The 21,230-nt window shown below is 40.0% G+C and overlaps 1 protein-coding gene across 10 annotated transcripts in view; it reads left to right on the top strand.

Annotated features, from left to right (window-relative positions):
* MET (MET proto-oncogene, receptor tyrosine kinase) overlaps positions 1-21,230 on the top strand; it is a 91,265-nt gene that overhangs the window by 29,972 nt on the left and 40,063 nt on the right. For all 10 annotated transcript variants that reach the window (XM_080606880.1, XM_080606873.1, XM_080606879.1 and 7 more), the window contains 3 exons: positions 5,094-5,285; positions 16,861-16,995; positions 18,393-18,566. In XM_080606880.1, the coding sequence (XP_080463006.1) occupies positions 5,094-5,285; positions 16,861-16,995; positions 18,393-18,566 (501 nt within the window). The remainder of the gene's footprint in view (positions 1-5,093; positions 5,286-16,860; positions 16,996-18,392; positions 18,567-21,230) is intronic.

Below are 21,230 nucleotides of genomic sequence, written 5' to 3'. Positions count from 1 at the left end.
GCAGTTGATCTTGTTGGCAAAAGCCAACTTGCTGCATCCAAAGAACTTCTGTTTCTCATGCTCCTCCATTCTGGCTGGTTTCACTCCTGCCTGTTGTATAGCACTGGAGTTTGTTCATGAGAGATTCTTTTCTCCTCTATTACTTCCAAAAAATAAATGTGTCCATAATTTTTCATTGTATGATCATTGATTTTGCCCATAACCATAAAGAATTCAGATAGCCTGTGAGTTATGTATAGTGAGAAAAACAAATGCGACTGTTTTTTTAGAACTGCTAGTAGTAAAATTGGGTCCATTTCACAAACTTTCCTTCTTGCAAGTTGCAGAGGAGAACATATTCTTCCATGGGACCAGAGTAGAAAGCTACTTAGATATATCTCTGCTTCTCTATTGTGCTTTATTCAGTCTGACCGGCTAAGGCATGAAACTACACGGGAGAGGAGAAGGGAGATTGTCTCTTTGCCAAGGGAACCGGCAGAAGAAGGCATTGGGTGAACAGAGTCCATAAATGGGCCAGAGGCCAGAAAGTTTGTCCTGGTTATTTTTCTCCTCACCTTGTCTTGGAGCTATAAGAACAAGGATTTTAGTAGTCTTCTCTAACCGAGTGTAGAATGAAGGAGACTGCTATGTGACAGCTGGGAAGATTTATGAATTTTATGAAATCCAAGGAGTAATTCCTTTCAGAGTTAACAACAATAGACAGGAGAGCTTTATAATGTACTTCACATTTTTTAACTTGGGACTGGAAAAGAGATGGTGCAGGGTCTAACTCCAGTATGATGCTGATCAAGTCACTCATCCCCTTCAGGCAATATCCTGGTTTCACTGACATTACTGGAGCCAGAATTTCACTTCTTGTATTTCACATGAGAAGACACAGTGATCAAATGCATTGCTCACCTGAAGAGAAATATTGCAAACTTTCCAGAAAATTTGAATGCATTACAGAATAGCAAGACTTTATTGGCTAAAAATATTCAAGAAAATTGAGAGAGAAAAGTCTGATAAGGTCTTTCTGTCTTCCTCGCAGTTACTCTTGCTATTCAGAGTCTGTTATATATGTAAGTTTTACATCATTATATACTTGATTCCAACAGGACACACTCCTGAAAATTGCAGTTTATTTATCTTGACTCACTGACCTCCACAACAGGAGAGATAAGAAACTGTTCAGGAGATTTCCTAAATGTCTTCGTACACTGTTTCCATTTTAAATCAGATTGGGAGTCAATTTGTTATTTAGAATATGTAGAATCATCCATTCATTCCCACTACGGCAGTTATTCATCGAAAATGGATTTTTGCTATTTGCAGATATCAGACTCTATCTCCTCCAGCTGTAGCACATTTCCACCATGTTATGCCATAGAAATGCTCAAAGGAGAAATGCTGTAGGCACTTCTGGGTGCTCATTTCTCTTGAGGGAGGCTCCCAGGATCCATAGAAGAAAACAAAAGCTGATAATTAGGCATTTGATTCATGAGAGCTAACAAGTTAAAAGTCACATAAACTAACCAGTGGGAAATAAGACTCCTACATATTCCGAATGTACTTGAATTATCCTTCATAACTGTAGCATTTTACAATTCACACTAGTAAATCTCGTTAATTTCAGCCTACTTCTTCAATTTGTCAAATTAAATTTTAATTTTAATGATGTCTTCCAAATTGTTTGCAAGACAGCATGAGATGTTCTGCAGTGATTAAGTCATTAATTTCTAGTTTATTCAAGACATTAAGCATCAGATCAAGACATAATATCACTATCTAATTGAGCACTGCACTTAAATAAGAAGAGAGGTTTTGGCCAGCTGTAGTAAGACAGGTCTGGAGGAATGCTTACTGAACTGTTTCTCCAAACAGCAGTCGCTGCAAATGTCAGAAAAGCTCAGAAAAATTCCCTGGTTAAACTTTTTTTTTTTTTTTTTTGGTCCCTGAGCCTAGTTATTCAGACCAGAGACTAGACACTGACACTGACCTACCGGGGTATTATTTTGAGATTTTCATTAACAACTTTAAGTTTTCCTCCTTACTTTGTACTTCTAGTTTCAAATGTACAACTCTGTCCAAAATAATATTTTTAAGTCCACTGAACATGATGTGTAAATCATCAGTTACCTGCCAAGTAGCAACAGCTCCTGATAGCCCAGCTTGAAGATGTCTAGGGACTTCTTCAGTGTGTTTGTCCTCCATGGACTGAGTCCAGGGAAAATTCCAAAACACCAAAACTTCCCCTATGAACAAGTAAGATAGTGTGTTATCTCCTACCTTCTGGATACAGACAAAAGGCAGGGCTTTCCCGCACCTCTTTGCATTCCAGTGGCACACCTACACCAGTTTCACAAAGCCCTCGCTATGAATCACACCCAACTGGCACCTCTCATCACACAAGAGAGGCAATATAGCCCAACCCACGCACTTACCAGTGCTCTAATCGTCCATTTCAATATTTGTGTGATTTGTCACTGCAACTTGGCGTAATATCCAGAGTGCATCATCTGACATCAGTTATTTTTCCACATTGACAGCCAAGAGGATACTTACGTGTACACTGAGAGAAAGAGAGAGAGGGAGGCAGAGATTCAATCTTCAAAGAGTTAATTTAAAGCAGCTTCTTTGCTGAAGTTTTCTGTGTTATCAATCTTCCTTTAGTTTTCTAAGTAGCCTTTTAATCTCTGTATTTCTACTCAAAGATCAAAGCATTCGTATTTCTTGAACAGCTAACCTTATGTTATGCTGATCCATGAAGCGCCAGGTTTTGTAAGAGAGCCATATGTGGAACAGTCTGCAGGTCTTTGGGCAGATACCCAAAATTACGACATCTCTGAGGAAGGCTGAAATGACTTTGTGGCTGAAATGACTTCAAGAAAGCTAGGAAAGGTGTTGGGGCAAATAGGAAAATGCAGCCATGTTACAAAAAATAAAAAAATAAAAGAGCTCGAACAGAGTTTCACAAGGACCATCAGGATGCTCAAATCGTGTTAAGATAAGCACACAGGAGGAAGTACTTTTTTAGGGTTAACACTGAAACATTCTCCCCAAAGTTGGTTGCTCATGGAAGGAAAGGAATTATAGAAAAGAGCAGAGGTCCCAAGCTGGGGGAGGGTAAACTCAGAAATCTGCCTTATTTCAAAAAGCATGAAAACTGTACATCTTTCTGCACTTGAACTATTCATACTCATTGTATGAGTAATCTTTGCACAGATGTTTCAGAAATATTTTTCAACTGGATAGGATATGAGTGCAAAAGAATAAAGCTTTTCACTTGTTTGTTGGCCAAAACAAAGCAAAATTAAATTTGTCTCCTGTTGATGATTTAACCCAGTCAAGTACTGGGTTAAAAATATGTAAAGTTTGTTCAATGACTGTTCGGTGTGCCTAGTGCAAAGTTCCTAGGTCAGTTCCTACCATACATTAACAGCTAATATCAAAACTAATAGAGCAAATGCTTTAGCATGTGGCTAACCAAACCTTTAAGTCACTGTTGTGTCAGATCTAATCTGGAAGCCCTCTTTCTGTATCATTAGGCTATGTTTAGGCATAGATTTCAATTGCACTTGTTTGGCCTTATACAGGATTTTACATAAACAATACAGTAAATTGACAGGACACCTGGAGAGAAAACTGTCACAACTGCTGGCAGGAGCTTTTAGGGATCATAAGAAACTTCACCTGCCAGTGCTATTGCTGGGCACAGTTCAGAAACATAACAATTTGACAGCAAAGGACTGAGCTATTACGTTCAACAGTTTGCTAGTTTCCAGTGCCTTGGGGTTTTTCCAGAATTCAGCAGTTAAGCCAGCAAGAAATTCGCGATTCATTATTTCTTCCTCACAGTACTCTCAGTAGTAGAAGGAAAACCACCCAAATCAAGAAAATATGAAAATAAAATTTTATTCCTACTTGTTCTTTAACTGCATGATTCAGGTCTATTGACTTTAGCAGAAAGACTCTGACTGTCTTTAAAAGGCTTAATTCAAGCTTTTAAAAGGATTTTTAAACATGTTTGTAACAACAACAAATCAATAAAAAAATTAGGAAAAACCTAGCTCTGTATTGATTTCAACAGAAGGAACCATCGTAAGATCCTCTATAATCCTCCTACATGTTTATTCATAAAGGATGGGAACACACTAGATGACTTCCAAATTTAAACTGGTTAGAGATCCTTTAGGGGGTTTCTGGTTGTTATCTATACAATTTCCCCAAAACAGATGATGTAGTATCAATAGTAATGGAATTTTCAGTTAATAGATTACTATTGAATTATCAGAACTGAAGGTTATATTCTTCTCTAGAGATACCTTAAAGCGTATTGTTCAGGAATTTTTCCAATGAAAATTAAAAACGTGTATTCTCTATTCCCAAACTAAAAGAGAAAATCCTGCAAAAACAGCAACTACTGCAGTGCACTTGAGAAATACAGTGATTGGATGAAATAACACGTAAGCAATAAATGATCAATATAACAGCCTAAGTAATTATAAAAAGCTGGCTTCACTATATTTCCATTAAAATATACAATCAGAAACGTATTTTTCCTGCTTTATTTCCTCCTCTTTTTCCACCTTTTTCTCCCTTTTTCTGCCTATGACTGAAAAAAATGTAGGAAAAAAAAAAAAAAGAGAACAGAAAAAGAAAAATGTTGGAAAATCGTATTTTAATGAAAAAAAAAGTGAAAATGCAAAGTTTTTTAGAGAATCATTTTCTAGGAATCACTGTTTTAGAAACAGGTGTGTCACTGGTCAAGCTTTACAATCAAAAAATTCTGAGACCTTTGGAGACGGAGCATTGTGAAATTCACCTAGAGAAAAAAAAACTTGATATATATGCTTACACATATATCATCCAGTTAAATAAAGACCTTACAGGCTTTTTCCTTACAGAGGGAATAAAAAAGTTTAAAGAGGCATTCCCATAATGTTAAGAAGTCATTGCCTTCCTCAAAGAACATCATAACTGATGAAGCAATTAAGTTTGAAACATTTTAAAATACTTTTGGTCAAATGCATTTGTGTTAAATGACTTCACTCTGACAAAGATCTATTCCTACTCGTAAAGACAGTACTCATCTGTACTTCATTTTCTAACAGGCTTTTTCAAGAAATGCTTCATACTGCAGAGCACAAGATGATGAATATCGCTTAGAAGTTACAACTCCTTTGCAGAGGGTTGACTTGTTCATGGGCCAGTTCAACAATGTCCTGTTAACTTCAATATCTGTCTTCACGAACGGGAACCTTACCGTTGCTAACCTTGGAACTTCGGAGGGACGCTTCATGCAGGTAAATATTGTCTTCATGGTAAAAAACGCTGGAGTTAAACAGAATAGTGAAAAACAAGAAGCAGTGTTATCCAGTTTAACAGGGTGTTAGAAATTTCAAATTGCTGAGTAAAATAGACCCTCTGGAACATAGACAAAGCATCTAATAGAGCATTCAGCATTTTAAATGTTCACATGGGCTTTGTGGTTTGGAGCAACGGTCTTGGAGCAAAATCCGCCATATCTCCACTTAGTCTGGCTGGTTCAATCCAGAGATCTTTATTGGTCTGTACAAACTACATTTCTTTGAAAGGAATATAAACTGAACTTTTTGTCGTAGATACATATCAAGCATGCTCCAACCCCAATTGGGGGAAAAAAGCTCTAAAACAATGATTGATTCTCTGAACAGTTTCAGATGCATGCTTCATATGGTCAGTTGATCTAGAAGATCAGATTATACCTAGTTTAAAGTAAAATGCCCAGACAGTTTATAGTGTAGAAGAAGGAGCATTAGTTGTTTCTATATACTGATCCACTTCTATGACAGCAAACTACTTGCTTCGTACCCATATGAGTTTACGACTAATAGATGAATAATTGAGATTAACTCCTCCACCACCTAGTTGCAAGTCTCTCTGAATGCATCTCAGATTTTAGGACTCGTTGTCTTCTCACTGTTCTTTTGGACAGCAATTTTTCCTGTCCTAAACCAGGTTTTCCATAGTAAGTGGTAAATCACCCCTCCTGAGAGGTCTGTCTCCCTCCACTGAGTACATAACTAATCTAGACAGGTAGATTGGCCTACATACCTTCTTTGTAGGTGAATAACAAAATAAATCTAACCCATACAGCCAACAGTCTTTTAAAAATTTGGCAGTCAAACATGAGAAGACAAAATACTTTGAAAACAATGAGGGCTTCCTCTACCTACCCACCTTCTTTCAAGCACTGTCAACCCAGAATGACCACTTTGGAGAGCTTGTCTTCTCCAGCCACCACAGGGTCCAGCCTGGGTGTATCTCGGCCTAGATCTCACCTGCACCCAAGGATCCGTGTCCTTTTTACTCTGCCAGTATTATTTGTCCTCTAGTGGACTTCCAGATGTATTGGCAGTCTTTGACTCGTCTTGCTCTGTAGGCTACAGAGTCATTAAATTTAGCACTGTTGTCCCTCAACCATCATTAACTGACTCCTGATAAGAAGGCCATCATGAGCTGCTGTGCCCTTCCAGCTTTCCCACATCTGCTAACCTTCCATTAGAAACCCCTTGGGCACATACACCTTTTCGTAAAATTCTTTGTGTAGCATGAGTCATCAGAGAAGACTAAATAATAGCCTTCTCTTTTTTCTCTCCTCTCATTCTCAGTCCCTACCACATCCAGTAAGTGGGGTTACATATTGTCCCCAGTATTTGTTAATCCACAATTGGCACCCTTTTTGGACAAAGGGTATCCAACGTCCCCACTACTGCCTTCTGCACAGACTGGGTGCAGAACCTGCCTCGGGTTGCACAACCCATAGTGCTCCTGCAAAGAGGGAGGTGAAAGTAACTTACCATATAGAACGGGTGGAAAACAGGAGAAAATCAGAGAAAATTGCGTTTCTCCTTTCCCCCTAAAATACAGGAATTTAACAAAATGTTCAGTGACAACCCTGCCAGTTTTACCTGAACTTCCTTTGACGACCTCGTTATCTTTAAGCTGCAGCTAGTCTTCAGTGCAGGAAAGGCAAACGCTAAGAGCTACATGCTGAGCACAGGAGCAACCTACGCTCTGTTCTTAAACATAGATACTGGTTCACACAGTGAACATGAGCAATTTGTTTAACCTTTCTGAAGCCATTTCCTTATCTAAAATATACAGTTAATAACAGCCACTGTCCTATTCACTGCACTTGTTTTGGGCTGCCACAAAGCTTTTAGGGAGCTGTGATGGAAAGCACAAGGCAGCATTATTTTTTATTTGTAACATTCCTTAAATTATTCATTCAAGTCCTGCACCACACATCTTATTCAGACATTTACCCACTCTTGGAACAATTAAAATATTTCCAGGACACATTTCCCATTCCAGGTTCAGTTACAGATCAAAAGAAAGGCTATTGTGTAAACTGCATATTGCTATTAGCAGAAATATTCTCATCATTGAATTAGATTGGCTTGAGTTACAGAGGGAAGTTAGCATTGGGCTCATATTATAATAAGTAGGAGCTCTTTCTTTGAGGATTTTGTGCAACCAGCAGGAGAATAAGCATACCAACCAGCTTTAATGACACTACCTCCAGATAATATGTTTAGTATTTCTTTCGCCTTTAAATGGTCTTGGAAGGAATACTATGTCTCTAGAATATAGACGACATCACTTTTTCCAGAATTCAAAGTACGTTTACATTAAGTCTTTTTTTCTTTTTTACACTAATAGTTATCTAGGAAGTGCTTTCAAACATGTTCATTAGCAAATGTCCAACTAAAGCAGATTTGCAGTGTTTCTATGGAAATATAGCTATTAACTGCAATGAGATGGAGATCATTAAAAATTGAGCTATTAAACTAACATTACTGAAGTAAAATGGATTAAAAAAGAATCAGGATAATCTAACAATTATTTAATTCATCAAAACAATATCCCTAATCACTTCCCCATATTTTATAGCAAAGAAATGTAACTATTTTCTTTTTTATTTCATTCACAAATGTACTGGAACATATTGCAAAAAAATCCTCATTTTTTTCCCTTATTGTACACCTACCTGTTGCACAGTTTGTCATTTGCACTAATATTTTAGCTCTTTGTACATGCTAATATTGAATTTTCCTGTGCAACCTATTTGTACCTCATAGCTATTCAGAGTTGACTATATCTATTCAGAGAGAGATTTGCTTTCAGAGAAAATGAGTTGCAGAATTTCTAGAAAATTCTATGTATCAGCAAACCTGTGTTACAACTGGTTATACTGTATTACTATCTTCATAATATATTTTCATGGAACCTATTTAAAAGAAAAAAAAGAAAAAATATATACTCATATATAGACTTCTAGTGAACACAGTTCACCTTGTATTTAGATCCTCTTTGAAATATCAGATCTTGAGTCTGTGTTTAGACAATTTAGTTTGTGACATAAACTTCAGCACTACCAATTATCTGTGAGATTAAAAGAAATAGTAATACTGTACCTCCGTCTCTGGCAACACAATGCCCAAATATGAAACATATTGGTGAAAATTAAGGGTGAAATTAATGAATTTTAATCAAATTTTGTTATATTTATTTAAGGTTCATTTTAATTATTATGAACATTTTGTGGCAAAAAGTAGATGTTTAAAACACAGTATCATGTCATGTAAATTCAATTGAAGCTCCAAGCCTGTGCTGTGGAAGCCAGTAGGTGCCGAATCAAGCTCCTGATGTTCAAACCAAGAAAAATGTATTTGAAAATGTATCTCACATTCTCCTATTATACCTGCTTAAACTTGATCAGCAGCCAACCATTTGATTCTCCTTCTCTTCTTTCTTTCATGTTTCTTGCTCTCTTTCCAGATCCTTTTGCACTTCCTTCTGCTCATCACTTTCTTCCTTCCTACCAATGCCTCATCTCTGTTTCCAGCCATATTTTTCTGTTTACCACACAATTACGGCACAGCATTTCTGCAAAAGTCAAGAGAAGGTTTAATATGTAGTTTCTGAGAACACGATTTTTCCTTCTGTAAATGATGGCTAGCTGACTCGAGGCTTTTGATGTATTTAGAGCCATATCATACTGAATAGCTCCTGTCTTTACAAGTGATTCCACTGAAGCTGATGGCTGTGCTAATGACCCAACTGTTATCAGAGTACAGCCTGTATTTTGCTTCTTTAAAAAAAGCATCAGAAGAGCCAATAATATTTGGAATGCAAAAGCAGGTATGCCTTACCCAACCAGTGAATAGTCACCTGTTGTTTTCTACTTGTCCTCTTAGTGAGATTAAATAGAATTTTTCACTTTAGCAGCTCTGAAAAGCACTGATACACTAATACGGGAAAGGAAATACTGCCTCCTTTGCTAAATGTTTATTTTTTTCAGCCAAAATCTAAAACTAAAATCAAATCAATCTAGATCGTCCAAGCACAGAAGATTCATGAGCTCTTTTAAGGAGGATAATTGGGGCCGGGAGGTGAATTCCAGAGTTCTCCTGGAGAATAATTGCAGCCCATTGACAAACTGAGCATGTTTTGGCTGCATCAGAAATGTTAAATCTGTATTTGGCCATGAATAGATTGGAGTTTGTAGTTTTCTAAATATTGTGGAGTTTCTGTTACAAAACAGAGCAGTAATAATTTTTCAAAGACAGCTGACATGCATGAGACAGAAAAGAAAAATGGTTTTACTTCCTTCCTAAGCTGGGGCCTGACAACAAGCTTTTTTCCCCCCCCTTCTTTTTTTTTTTTCTTTTTTTTTTTTCTGTTGAAAAGTTGCAGCTGTTTCGGCCTTTCTTATTGTGCTTGTTTTCAGAGTGTGACTGGGAACATGGGCTGAAAGTACAGCTGTTGGGTGCAAAGTGAATCAGGTATTTCACAGTGGTTATTTGATTAGAAAACAGCACACAGTCACACTGCCGTAGCCGTGGAAGCAGATTTACAGCTGGTGTAAACCAGTCTTACTCCCCTCGAGTCAAAGAAACTACACTAAGGATACAACTCATAACTGGAAAAGACACGTTCATTACCAGCCAGTATTTTGGGGCCATTTGAGTTTGTCACAAAAGAAAAAGAAAAAAAAAAAAAAGAAAAAAATCCATGCTATATTGAGATTAAATATCTTCTATTTTGCTCGGTTCCAAGGTGAAGCTTTTCTTTCTTTGCCTGAAATTACCTCAGAGAGTGACTTTTGAGTGACGAAAAGTTCTTCAGGAAGGGTTAGTCTTTCTGATAGCTCTGGGCAGAGTGGGATATGGGAAAGTTTTATAAGATTTATTCCAAAAAGCTCACACTTGGTTTGGCCTTAACAGTAGACAAGAGACCGATGCCTTTGACGTCTGCAGAGGCTGGCTTTCGGCATAACAGTGTTTGGAAACAGAGCACTGCACATGCACCCCGCACCTGAAGCTGGCCTCACTGAGGTCAAGGCCAAGCAAATGTACCGCTCGTTGGTTACCTGCTTCAGGAAGAGGGATGAGAAACTTTTCCCTGTAAGCTTTGTACTACATGTACTACAGGTAACCACTCTCATCATGTGCATTTTTGGCAGTAGTTTCATGTCACCCAGGCACCTTCTGACTATATGTGCCAACTCAGTGGGGCAGCACTGGGCTTCGAGCAGGATGAGGACCTCCTGCAGGTGTCCTCTCATCTTTACGGGGTAGTAGGATGTCCATCCTGTTGCTCCTGGAGGTAAGGAGATGGTCTTCCCATGTGTATACATACGCCCTGAGATGCAGTCAGCCACACGCTGGCTGCAGTCCTGTCTGATCTGGCTGGATATGAGCCAGCTCTAGCTGAGAAGCCAAGCGTTAGCAAAACATGGTCACGCAATGTCATGTCTGAGCAGCTTCTGGACTGAATATGGCTTGGGGCACGAGAACCAAAGCATGATAGCATATATAGTCCTCGTTGGCACAGAGTGCATCTCGCACAACAAGCCGCTCACCCTCCTCAGGGCCTCCCTGCACTCCCTGGCACAGAACAAAAACGAATAGCAAGTTTTGTTCTAGGGACACATTACACCCCAGCACTTTTAACCAGATATTTCAGCTAAGAAAGGAAGTATGGGGTTAGAACGAAGGTTTCAGGGTGGATAGGGGCAAGTAAAAGCACACACTGGTGCTTCTCCCAGTACCTTCCTGTGTCTAGTACTCAGTGGCCCAGAGATTTCCTGAGCTGGAAATTGAACCTGTGTCTGGAGTTTAGTAGTCCTTAATAGTCCTTTAATAGTCCATAAAGGAATCCTTTTCCATTATGTGTTGTTTTGCTCCCCATGGTATGCCGTGACAATGATGTCCAGAATTTCATCATGCTTTGAATGATGAAGAGATTCCTTCACCTGCTGCCTTATCTTTTCGTTTGGTGCACCCTGTTCTGTATGATGAGGAACAGGGACTCAGCTCTCACAGATCAATTGTTTGGGAGATTTTCACGTGCAGAGCAGAAATCTGTTGGCTTTCCTATCCAAGTACAGCATATTTGACAGTCACAGTCATTTCCCGGGAATACTTATGATTAAAAACAATCAACAACAACACCAAACTATAACACTCACATCTCATTTCCCTGAAAAGAGAAAAATTAGCATGTGTCATAGCTGCTTTCATAGATTACATGCCAGGCAACACAATGCATGTTACAGAAATGAGTATAGACAAAAATAATCGCATCTGCTTTTTATTTGTAACTGCACTCAAAGAGAGCTTGGAAAATCATGTCCCAGAATTCAACAAGAAGAGAGCCAGGCGTTCAGCATTGCTCTCCTCTTGCAAACAGCAAAATGGAAAGGCCTCGCTGCTTCGGTAATCAAGGCTCAAAGCCCTGGTGCCTATTAGCAAAATGAGTTGACATGCAGCAAGGAAGTACAGAGCTTTGCATCCTTCAGCATAGTCATTCAACTCCAGTTTGTATCACAGCACAGCGGAAGCTATTTCCACCTATGGACTGATCAAGCTTCTTTTGACCTAATTCCTTTCCCATTGGATAAAAATAATTGTAACAAAACCCACTATAGCAAGTGGCAAGCCATGTTGGAAGCAAGTGTGAGGAGGTCACAAAGTACAGGAGCACAGACCTTAAACCTGGCAGTGTTGGGAGGAAAGCATGGCAGGATAGAAGCAGTCATTGCAAAAGCTGTCCTACTCAGTGCCCACTCCTGTCCTGCCACTGTGGACCAGAAATTCACCTGGCTTCTAAATACTGTCAGTATGATGTGTTTAAATGCAAAGCATGCACACATGCGTTTGTAGGAATGTGAATTGTTGCAACCCTTCCCACTTCATAATTTTTTCAACTAGCAGAAATCTGTGGCAAAAACTATGTAAGTGACGTTTTCATACCTATACTCAACTTTTAACAGTTTTGTAATAGCAGCTCCTTCTGTGGTAAAGAGAGTATCCTGCTCCCCCCAAAACTATGAAATGGTGCATAACGCAAAATCAGAAGAGTTAAATTAAAATTAACACCTGCTGCCAAATAACTGTTTTGAGAGCACACATGTTTTAATATTCAGTTCAAGCAGAGAAGCTTACACCCTTCAGAGCATTATACTCTCCATGGATTAGAGTGATATACAGCATCTAGAGAGCTACATATGTGCCCTCCGCAAGATTTTGCTGCATATCCCAAGGCATTTAAGGCGTTACACAATAAAGTTAACCCTGAGCCTATCTCTGCTGGGTAATGGCCTCCACCTGCCAGACATCTAGGGAAAAAAATAACAATGTGATACTTAGATGGGATTGCTTTAAGACGGCCTCTCATTTTTGCAGAAGATATTTCACCATACACTCAGTAACATATGTAATTCAATCCTGCTGACTAGCAGAACTGAGCATCAGAATGATTTTTAAAAGAAGCTGTTGTATGCTCTTTTTCAACTCAAGTTATTACAGTCTAAATTTGCCATATTATCCTTAAATTAACCTAGATTTGAGGCTTCTCACTTACCATTAATACTAACTGATGGTAAAGAAATTGTATATAAATGAATTACTTTGTTGTTCATCAACGTAAATGATCACTGGCTTCCAGTATAAAAGATATATTAAATAATATATTAATTAATTAATTGTTGGCCATTTGAGCCACAGTGAGACACTGTGGAGGGTTATTTGAAAGAGCATGAGAACAGCTGCATGGGTTCATCAAACCAAAGGTCCATCTAGCTCAGTGTTCTCTCTCCAGCCATGGTGACAAGTGGATGTCTAGGGAGCAGGGCAACATAGGCAATACCTTCTGCTTCAAGCATCCAACTATTTCTAGTTCTTCGGTTCTTGGGATTTCCTGAGCAACTGTGTTTTGTTTTTTCAGTTCTTTCCACGTACATTGCATTTACATCCTCTGGCAAGGAGTCACACAGGTTCATCACATAGTGACAGGAAGTCTTGCTCTTTTGTTTATTTTGAACATGCCTATTACTTTTGCTTTTCAATGGTATTTAGTACTTTTATTGGAAGAGAGTAAATGGTCAACCACTAGCCACTCTCTCCACGTCACTTATAGTCCTGTATGTCTTTTCCACATCCCACCCACAAAGTCAGCGCTTCCACTCTAACCCAGTCATTGCTTGTTTCAGCCTTTTGATCACCTTTGTTACCCTTCCCTGAACCTTCTTCCCATTTTAACATATTATTTTTGTCATGAGGCAACCAGAACTTCACCAGAGAATTCAAGGACTGGACAAGCTGTGAATTCATATGACATAAGGATCTTTTCTGATTTGTTGTCTAATCCTTTTCTATAATTCCTAACTTTTGTTTTTGCACTGCTGCTGAACAGTGAGATGATATTTTCCTGGAACTATCTATCATGTATCACTTTACATTTATCTTCTTTGTTGTGTTTCACCTGCCATTTTATTGCCTTGACACACTGTCTTGCAAAGTCCTCTTGCCATCCTTCATAGTCTGTCCTCATCCTTATCACCTTGAATACTTTCAGATCTTCAGCAAACTTTGTCACTGGATTGCTCACCCACTTTTCAAACTCATTTATGGATATATTAAACAGTACGGATCCCAGCACAGACCCTTGCAGAACACTTCTGGCGACTTCTCATTATTGCAAGAGCTGACCATTTACAGCTAGCATATGTTTGTCCTCTTTCAGTCAATTATTTGTCTGCACAAGCCCTTCCCTCTCTCCTAACTGCTTGAGTGCAGGCACATAGATATACTTTCATTTCTTGTGTGTCCTGGAGAAATACTTGATATCTCATTAAAATGTTAAAAAAAAAAAAAAAAAAAACAGTACTTGGATAATCATCTTTATAGTCTTTGCATAGATAAATCCTTTCGTAGCACTGAAACATTTCCATTGCAGAAGTAGCACGTGTATGGTAGTGTGGGCACAATACAGCAATGCCAAAAGGTACGCATACCAGCCCAGTCCCAAGCAGTAAAAATCAGAGGTATCTAAGAACAACACTGGAGTCCTAAGTAGCCTCTTCTTCATGCTGTAGCAACTGTCTTAAAATTGCCTTTCTCTTCAGGATTATGTTGGATAAGGGTAAGATAGAATTTCAAGGACTAGGCTGATGTGTGCAGAAATTGCACAGTTACAGGGACCAGAAAGAGCATTTTTTGCATCTTGAGTCTGTTACTGCAACTCTGTAGGCTGGTGGATTAGTTCTAGGAAAACTGCACACTTTTATTCCATAGTTCCAAATGAGTTAGGAAGTGTAATTTGAGCTCCCTTTATGTCATGAGGTCAAAGTCTATCCACCTGGGCTTTGAGCAGGTGATTTGACTATCAGCCTCAGTACAATAAAGGTCACTTGGTTTTTAAAGTACCAAGTAATTTTCCAAGACTGTAGAGAGATGGGGTCCAAATTTTCATATATCATCTGAGATTGCAACACAGATGTGTTTAAGGGGTTAACACTGTGGCTCAATCAGAAAGAATGCTTGGCAATAAGAGGAAGCCTGGATTAATGATAGAAAAGAATTCTTAGCATTTTATAGCAGTGGGTATCCGAGATGAGACATGGCTAATGATCAACTAAAAAGGTATTTGCAGCTGTGGTGCTACCTCTCCCCATAATGCCAACATTAATCAAGCTTTTCCATGCAGCTTTGCAGTCCATTCTATTTTTCATTGCCCTGAATATAAAAACAGAGCTCATGCCCTAATACACTGAGTCAGACACCATACTTCTGTGTCACTGAAAATGATCAGACCTTATCGATTTCTAAAAGCTGTACTTTCTGTACTGTGAAACAAACCTATAGCAAATACTTTAACAAAGCCAGTTTCATTTTAAGGGGAAAAAAAGCCTCTTGTAACCCCAAACTGTAAATATCTTTGAGATGTGAAGCAGTTATCACCATGAATTAACTGCTCATATATTTTATTTAAGTCTTGAATTACAACAAAACATCAGCTGTAATTACAGCATCTCTAAGTCGAGTCTTGGAGTCAGCCCTCTTGCTGAAAGACCTTGGCAGTGCGAAATGCCAGTGAAATCATGTAAGTCAATGTCCTGGCTGTTCTGATGCTGCCTTAGGAGTCAGGAGAAAAGCTTCATTATAGGAAAAAATTAAACTTTTGACATACAAGTTATTTCCAAAATGGCTTCGATCTTTTTAAATAATGAACTCCATTGAATCTCAACTTCTCAACAAATGCTGATTATCTAAATTCCTTAAGTAAACTACACGTGATGCAGCTTTTGAAACATGAACATGATCTTCCCTTATGTAAACAATCCTCTGCCTTTGTTGCCTGATGCTATCGCACTGGGTGCACATCCTTCTGGATTGCAGGCCCAAGCCTATAAAATCTTGCTATCAAATATCCACCCCAATCTGCAGATGCTTTATGCCTGTGCTTAACAGCCATGACTCATCCCATTAAAGTCAACAAAGTTACAGTAGTAAAGTTAAGCATGCGCTTGCAGGAATAGGCCCAAATTCTCAGAAGTATTTAGGTAACTTAAGATGAAGAGAGATGACTAGTGGGGGAATTTCATACTGGTGTGACTAATCTTCCTAAGATCTTCTGAAATCAAGAGAGAAAGTGCTCTTGCAAAGGGGCTTCAGGACAACTAAATTAGACTCCTGTTTTGGAACATCTTCCAGAGAGCTTCCTACTCTCCCTGTTGCTTAAGAGGTGCCAAGACTGTCCTGGACACCCAGCTCCCACAGAAATAAGCAGGAGTTAGACCTCAAAGTGTCCAGCCTGATTTAGTGGGTGGCATCCCTGCCCGTGGCAGGTGGGTTGGAACTGGATGATCTTTAAGGTCCCTTCCAACCCAAGCCATTCTGTGATTCTGTGATACTATGATTTTGCCAAGCGCTTGTCTGCAGTAACAGCCATCTCAGCAGCTCTGGGAATCGAGCTCTGACTGCTTGTGTCTTCATAGCCCTGCTCACTGCGACAATCTGCACCTGCCATAGCTTTGCACTCCAGCAGCCCCACATGCACCATGACCAGATAGTAACAACACAGGCTACAGTGCACTGTTCAAGCTGTAGGACCAAGGTGAAAATAAATGGAAACATGTCTGACCTTCAAAGTCCTGGACTTTCCTCTAAATAGACATTGTAGATAAAATTCTTTTTTCTCACTCTTAAATGTACTCTTAAATCTACAAGGCTAAGTGACCCATCTTCACTTTTTATTGTTGATTTATAAATACTTGAAATTGAAGACCACAAAGCAAGCAGTGACTCCTTGGTATTTTAGTAAACATGATGCATTTTGAGGATCCTCCAAGAGCCATGATTTTGCTCTGTTAAATAAAGTGGATTTTATAGAGGTTTAATCAGATCATGATGGAACATTATGCAAAACATTATGCAATGTAATGCAAAGTAATTAATGCAAGCAGAAAAGTGGCAGGGATGTGAGGCTGTTGAGCAGCATTTGTGTCACACACTGCCTGCTGATTTTCTGAATTTCTGTCTTTCTTAGATAGTGGTTTCCCGTTCAGAGCCCACAGCTCCTCATGTCAGCTTTCAGCTGGACTCCCAGCCCGTCTCTCCCCAGGTTGTTGTTGAGAACTCAGTAGCAGCAGATGGCTATACCCTGGTAGTGACTGGAAAAAAGGTGAGCAGTACCTAATCTAATCATTCCTCACTCTGTGCAAACCTGCATACAAAGCAGCAACTTTCGTTAAGGGCAACTATTCACACTGCTGCTTTATGTTCTGCATCCTCCCAGCCCTTCCATTCCCTTGGGAATGCTGGAGGGGCAAGTTTCCTCCGAGACTTTTTTTCCCTACTAAACAAACCAACAGACTAAGATTGAGAAATGTTTAAATAATGTAAGAACTGTGATATAAACCAACAAAAGCCAGGAAATGCAAATTTAAAGCTGAAAGTCTGTCCTTAATTCAAGTGCTTGCAAAGAAAAACACACAATGGCTTAAGAAAAGAATGGTGTTCAGAATTTCCTGGCTTTTGTTGGTTTGTGTCATAACTTTATAACTTTTTTAAGAGGGTTGTGTGTGCAAGTGTTATGTGGGTGTGTTTAAAATTGGAGATGCTGTTCTTGGTAAGGTTTGAAGATTATTTTATCAGGCAGTTTACAAAGGGTTAATAAAAGATGAAAAGTTATCATACATATGATATTGTCATAACTAGGATGTGCATTATCAGGTGGATTTAGAACATCATTGCGTTAGCAGATAATATTACAGATAATCCTAAACCTTAACCATAAGCAATAATTTGACCTCTTGAGTTCTATAAGAATTTAAAGAAATTAATCAGCCATTACTAAAGATGGTTATTAATCATTTACTAGAAACTATGAGCTATTTGCAAGAGTAACCTTCAAAGAAAATGTCCCAAAAATGTTTAAGAAAGGTACTGAAGTATAAATTATATAGTGATGTAATTAAATGCTAGTATTAATACTTTGATCAAAGATAACTTCTGATATTTAGAGTGACTATTATCATACCTATTTTGATATTTTGAAAATTATCATAAATTTTAAATCATGTTTTTATATAGGTTAGGTTTTTTGATGGTATGTGTTAAACACCAAGTACTTGGTCAGTCGTGTGCCCAGTGTGTCACAGAAATTAATGTAGCCTCACAAAAGTTGAAATAGCCATCATGCCTATTTTTATAAACATATGAACTAAGACATACTGAGACACACTGTTTTTTCCAAGAATTGCTACAGAACTGGGAGGAGCATGCTGCTGTTTTCTTTTTCCATCAGCAAAAAAATGCTATCTTGCTGTAAACACCAGATGCTGGTAGTAACTGTATATAACATTAAGATGCCTTTAGGGTTTCTCCCAAGTGAATTTAAAATCATGTCACTTAAATTACTTATAAGATCCTATAATTACCGAGCTAAAGAGAAGCCGAACCACAACTTGCACAGCTGAAATCTGAGTAGTGCCACAGCGCGCTGCATAAATTGAGACTCTCCTCAGCGGCGAGTGTGCGCATTCAAAGGCTCTGTGCACCATCTCTTTCCACTGACAGATAACCAAGGTGCCGCTGAACGGGCCGGGCTGCCACCATTTCCAGTCATGCAGCCAGTGCCTGCTGGCACCTGCCTTCATGCGGTGCGGCTGGTGCGGAGAGCGGTGCCTGAGGTCTCCAGAGTGCGCTGGAGGGACCTGGACCCAGGAGACCTGCTTGCCAAGAGTCTACGAGGTAAAATACATGCTTCTGGTATTCACCTCCACATCATTTCAGATACACGGCATCCAGGGGACCATACCAATGTCTCGGGTGGTGTGTGGGGTGAAGGGCAGCCTGCCCACCACCCCTTGGAAACCCTGAGCTGGCAGAGCCCTCCAGGCCCAGCAGCGCCCTCCATGCGGCCTGCGGTGTGGCCATCGTTGTTTTGACACTGCATCAGGAGCCTAAAGGGTTGGGTGAGTCTGTGGGGTAAATATATAGGAAGAGGTGCCCTCAGGTGCCCTGTTGGTGAGCATGAGAAGCAAACAGAGGAGTTCCCATGCTCGTTCCACTTCTTATTTTTATGCACTTACGGCAAATGAAGTGCCTGCTCTCTCTCACAACGGATGTGGCAGCTGGAGGGGAGCAAGCCAGCAGCTTCGCCCTGGCAGAGGGGACAGCCAGAGGCTGCTCTCCGTGGGCTCCTGTGAGGAGCATACAGGGACAACGCCGTGCAGATGAGCACAGAGCCCTGCTGGCTCGCCCCTGTTTTCATTTAGCTACGGTTGGTGTGAGATTTTTACGGGCAGACTGTACGTTTAACCGAATCGCTTCGAGTGAGGTGCAACACGGCTGTGAAGGCCAAGGCTCAGGGAGCAGCAGATGTACTGGTACACTGAGGGAGGAACAAGCGGAGAGCTTTCTGGCAGCACTTGCACCTACTTACTTTTAACACATTTAAACTATACTGTGTGGCCAAAAAATACGTTTTCCTCTGGGTATACAGCTTGCAAACAGAAATGAAACTTTGACATGCTAAACTCTCAGGGAGAAAGGGAAGTAATAGTTCTTCCTTAGCAAGTAGTGCTTTCTTTCAACTGGGCAGATGATTTCATGGACAACAGCTTTTTTTAAGAATAGCCAGGCAAAACTGCTATAAAAGTTTGGATTCAATAGTAATCTAGAAACTTGTTTTCAGGGGTGGTATTCTTCATCTTTCAGATACAAAATTTAGGGCTAAATCAGACAAAATTCACTGAACAGACAATGAAGCACTCTAGGAATCATACCCAAAATGGATGGAGAGATGTGTGTGTGTGCGAGTGTGCGTGTAAGTGTGTTTACCTTGCCTTCAGTTACCATTTACCTTTGGGCAAAGGAGGTATAAAAAATCCGCTATTCCAAATGTGAATCATTTACTTTCACTTTATACAAGAACTCAGCCATTTCAGAAAAGCTGCAGTAGATGATCAAATTGTCCTTTCTGTCCCCAATTTTTAAGAGACTGTGAATCACTGATACAAAGGCATGCACTGGGGATTAGTCCTGGCCCATTTTTATATACCTCTGCAGAACCAAACTGCTCACACCTGCCCTGCATAGCTTGTTTTGTCTTTCCTAGAGCTCGAGCATAAGCAGCAACCCTTAACATTTTTTCTCAGCAAAAATTTCCAACAGCTGCTGTGGCTTGCCATGCATCCAAAAAGATTTCTAAGGTTCAGAACTGCCTTGCTTCTGGCTTTCAGAGGTGCTGAGCTCACACAGCCCTCTCTGGTTTCAACCCGGAGCGTGTGCACTCAGCAGCTTCAAGAAGCAAGCACCTGGAGCCCATGCAGAGACGTGCAGACCAAGAGGTATGTCCCCAGAGCCACCTCTCGAGTCCCTCTGGAGTTGCTGGGAGAACTCATCCGATGGATCGGGCCATAGATGTGGGCAGCAGGAGCAGGCATGGGGCTGGCCACGTGCTTGCCCTTCCCCACACACAGCTCAAGCCCTGCCCGCTCAGCACAAGCCCAGTCTGCCCCTGTAATGAACATGGATCTGTGGCTCTGATGGGTCTTGAAGGGAATCTTGATTTACTGTATGCCCACATCGGTGGAAGTTGCTTCTAGAAGGCTTGTAAAGAAAAAAAAAATGCAGCTGAGTACTCAAATCCCTTTGGATTGCTAGCTGTTAAGACAGATTTCATGCTCTGCTGGACCATGACATTTAACATTATTACTGAAAAAAAATATAAAACAGATTATTCATCATCTTCTGATCTGTCTTTAAACCCATATGCATAAAATATGAGAAACAAGCTTGTTTTGTTCCTAACAAACAGAGGATGACCTGCTTTGCGTAGTATTTGAAATTCTGTCCCACTCCCCTTAATATTTTGCAGATTTCAGAGAGACAGATTGCTTAGGATAGGTCATATGAGCGTTTTAACCTGAGGGTAACACAGAGGGTCTGATCCAAAGGACACTAGATAAGTCTTCAGAAAGTTTTCCCAGGTTATTACACAGACCAGTGCACAGTGGAAAAATAAAAAAAATAAAAGAATAAAAAAAATGAGATATTCCTTTCAGGAGGAATGACAGAGGGGAAGCACAAGGTTCTCCCATTGGGAGACCCTTCAGGTCTCTGCCCTGCTTTAAGCACTTTTCCTTGGAGCCATCGGGTGGTGGGGAGCAGCTCTGCATCCCTGCCTGGCTCAGCCCCAAACACAGCTGGGCACCGTACCTCATGGACCTGCCTCCACCTTTGGCCCCTGCTAGCACTGGTGCACGTTTTGTCAGCCCAAACTGAAGGAACACCGGGGGACTCTGAGGAGTCACACTGGAGATAACTCCGTAATGAAACAAATTGCAGGCATCTGCATGCGGAGTTCAGGTCACGCTGAGAGGTGAACTGCATAAAAGGAAAAATAAACTG

This window comes from Anser brachyrhynchus (genome assembly GCF_964034855.1).
Source record: "Anser brachyrhynchus genome assembly, chromosome: 1".
Lineage (NCBI taxonomy): Eukaryota > Metazoa > Chordata > Aves > Anseriformes > Anatidae > Anser > Anser brachyrhynchus.
This window is presented reverse-complemented; position numbering and strand designations above follow the sequence as displayed.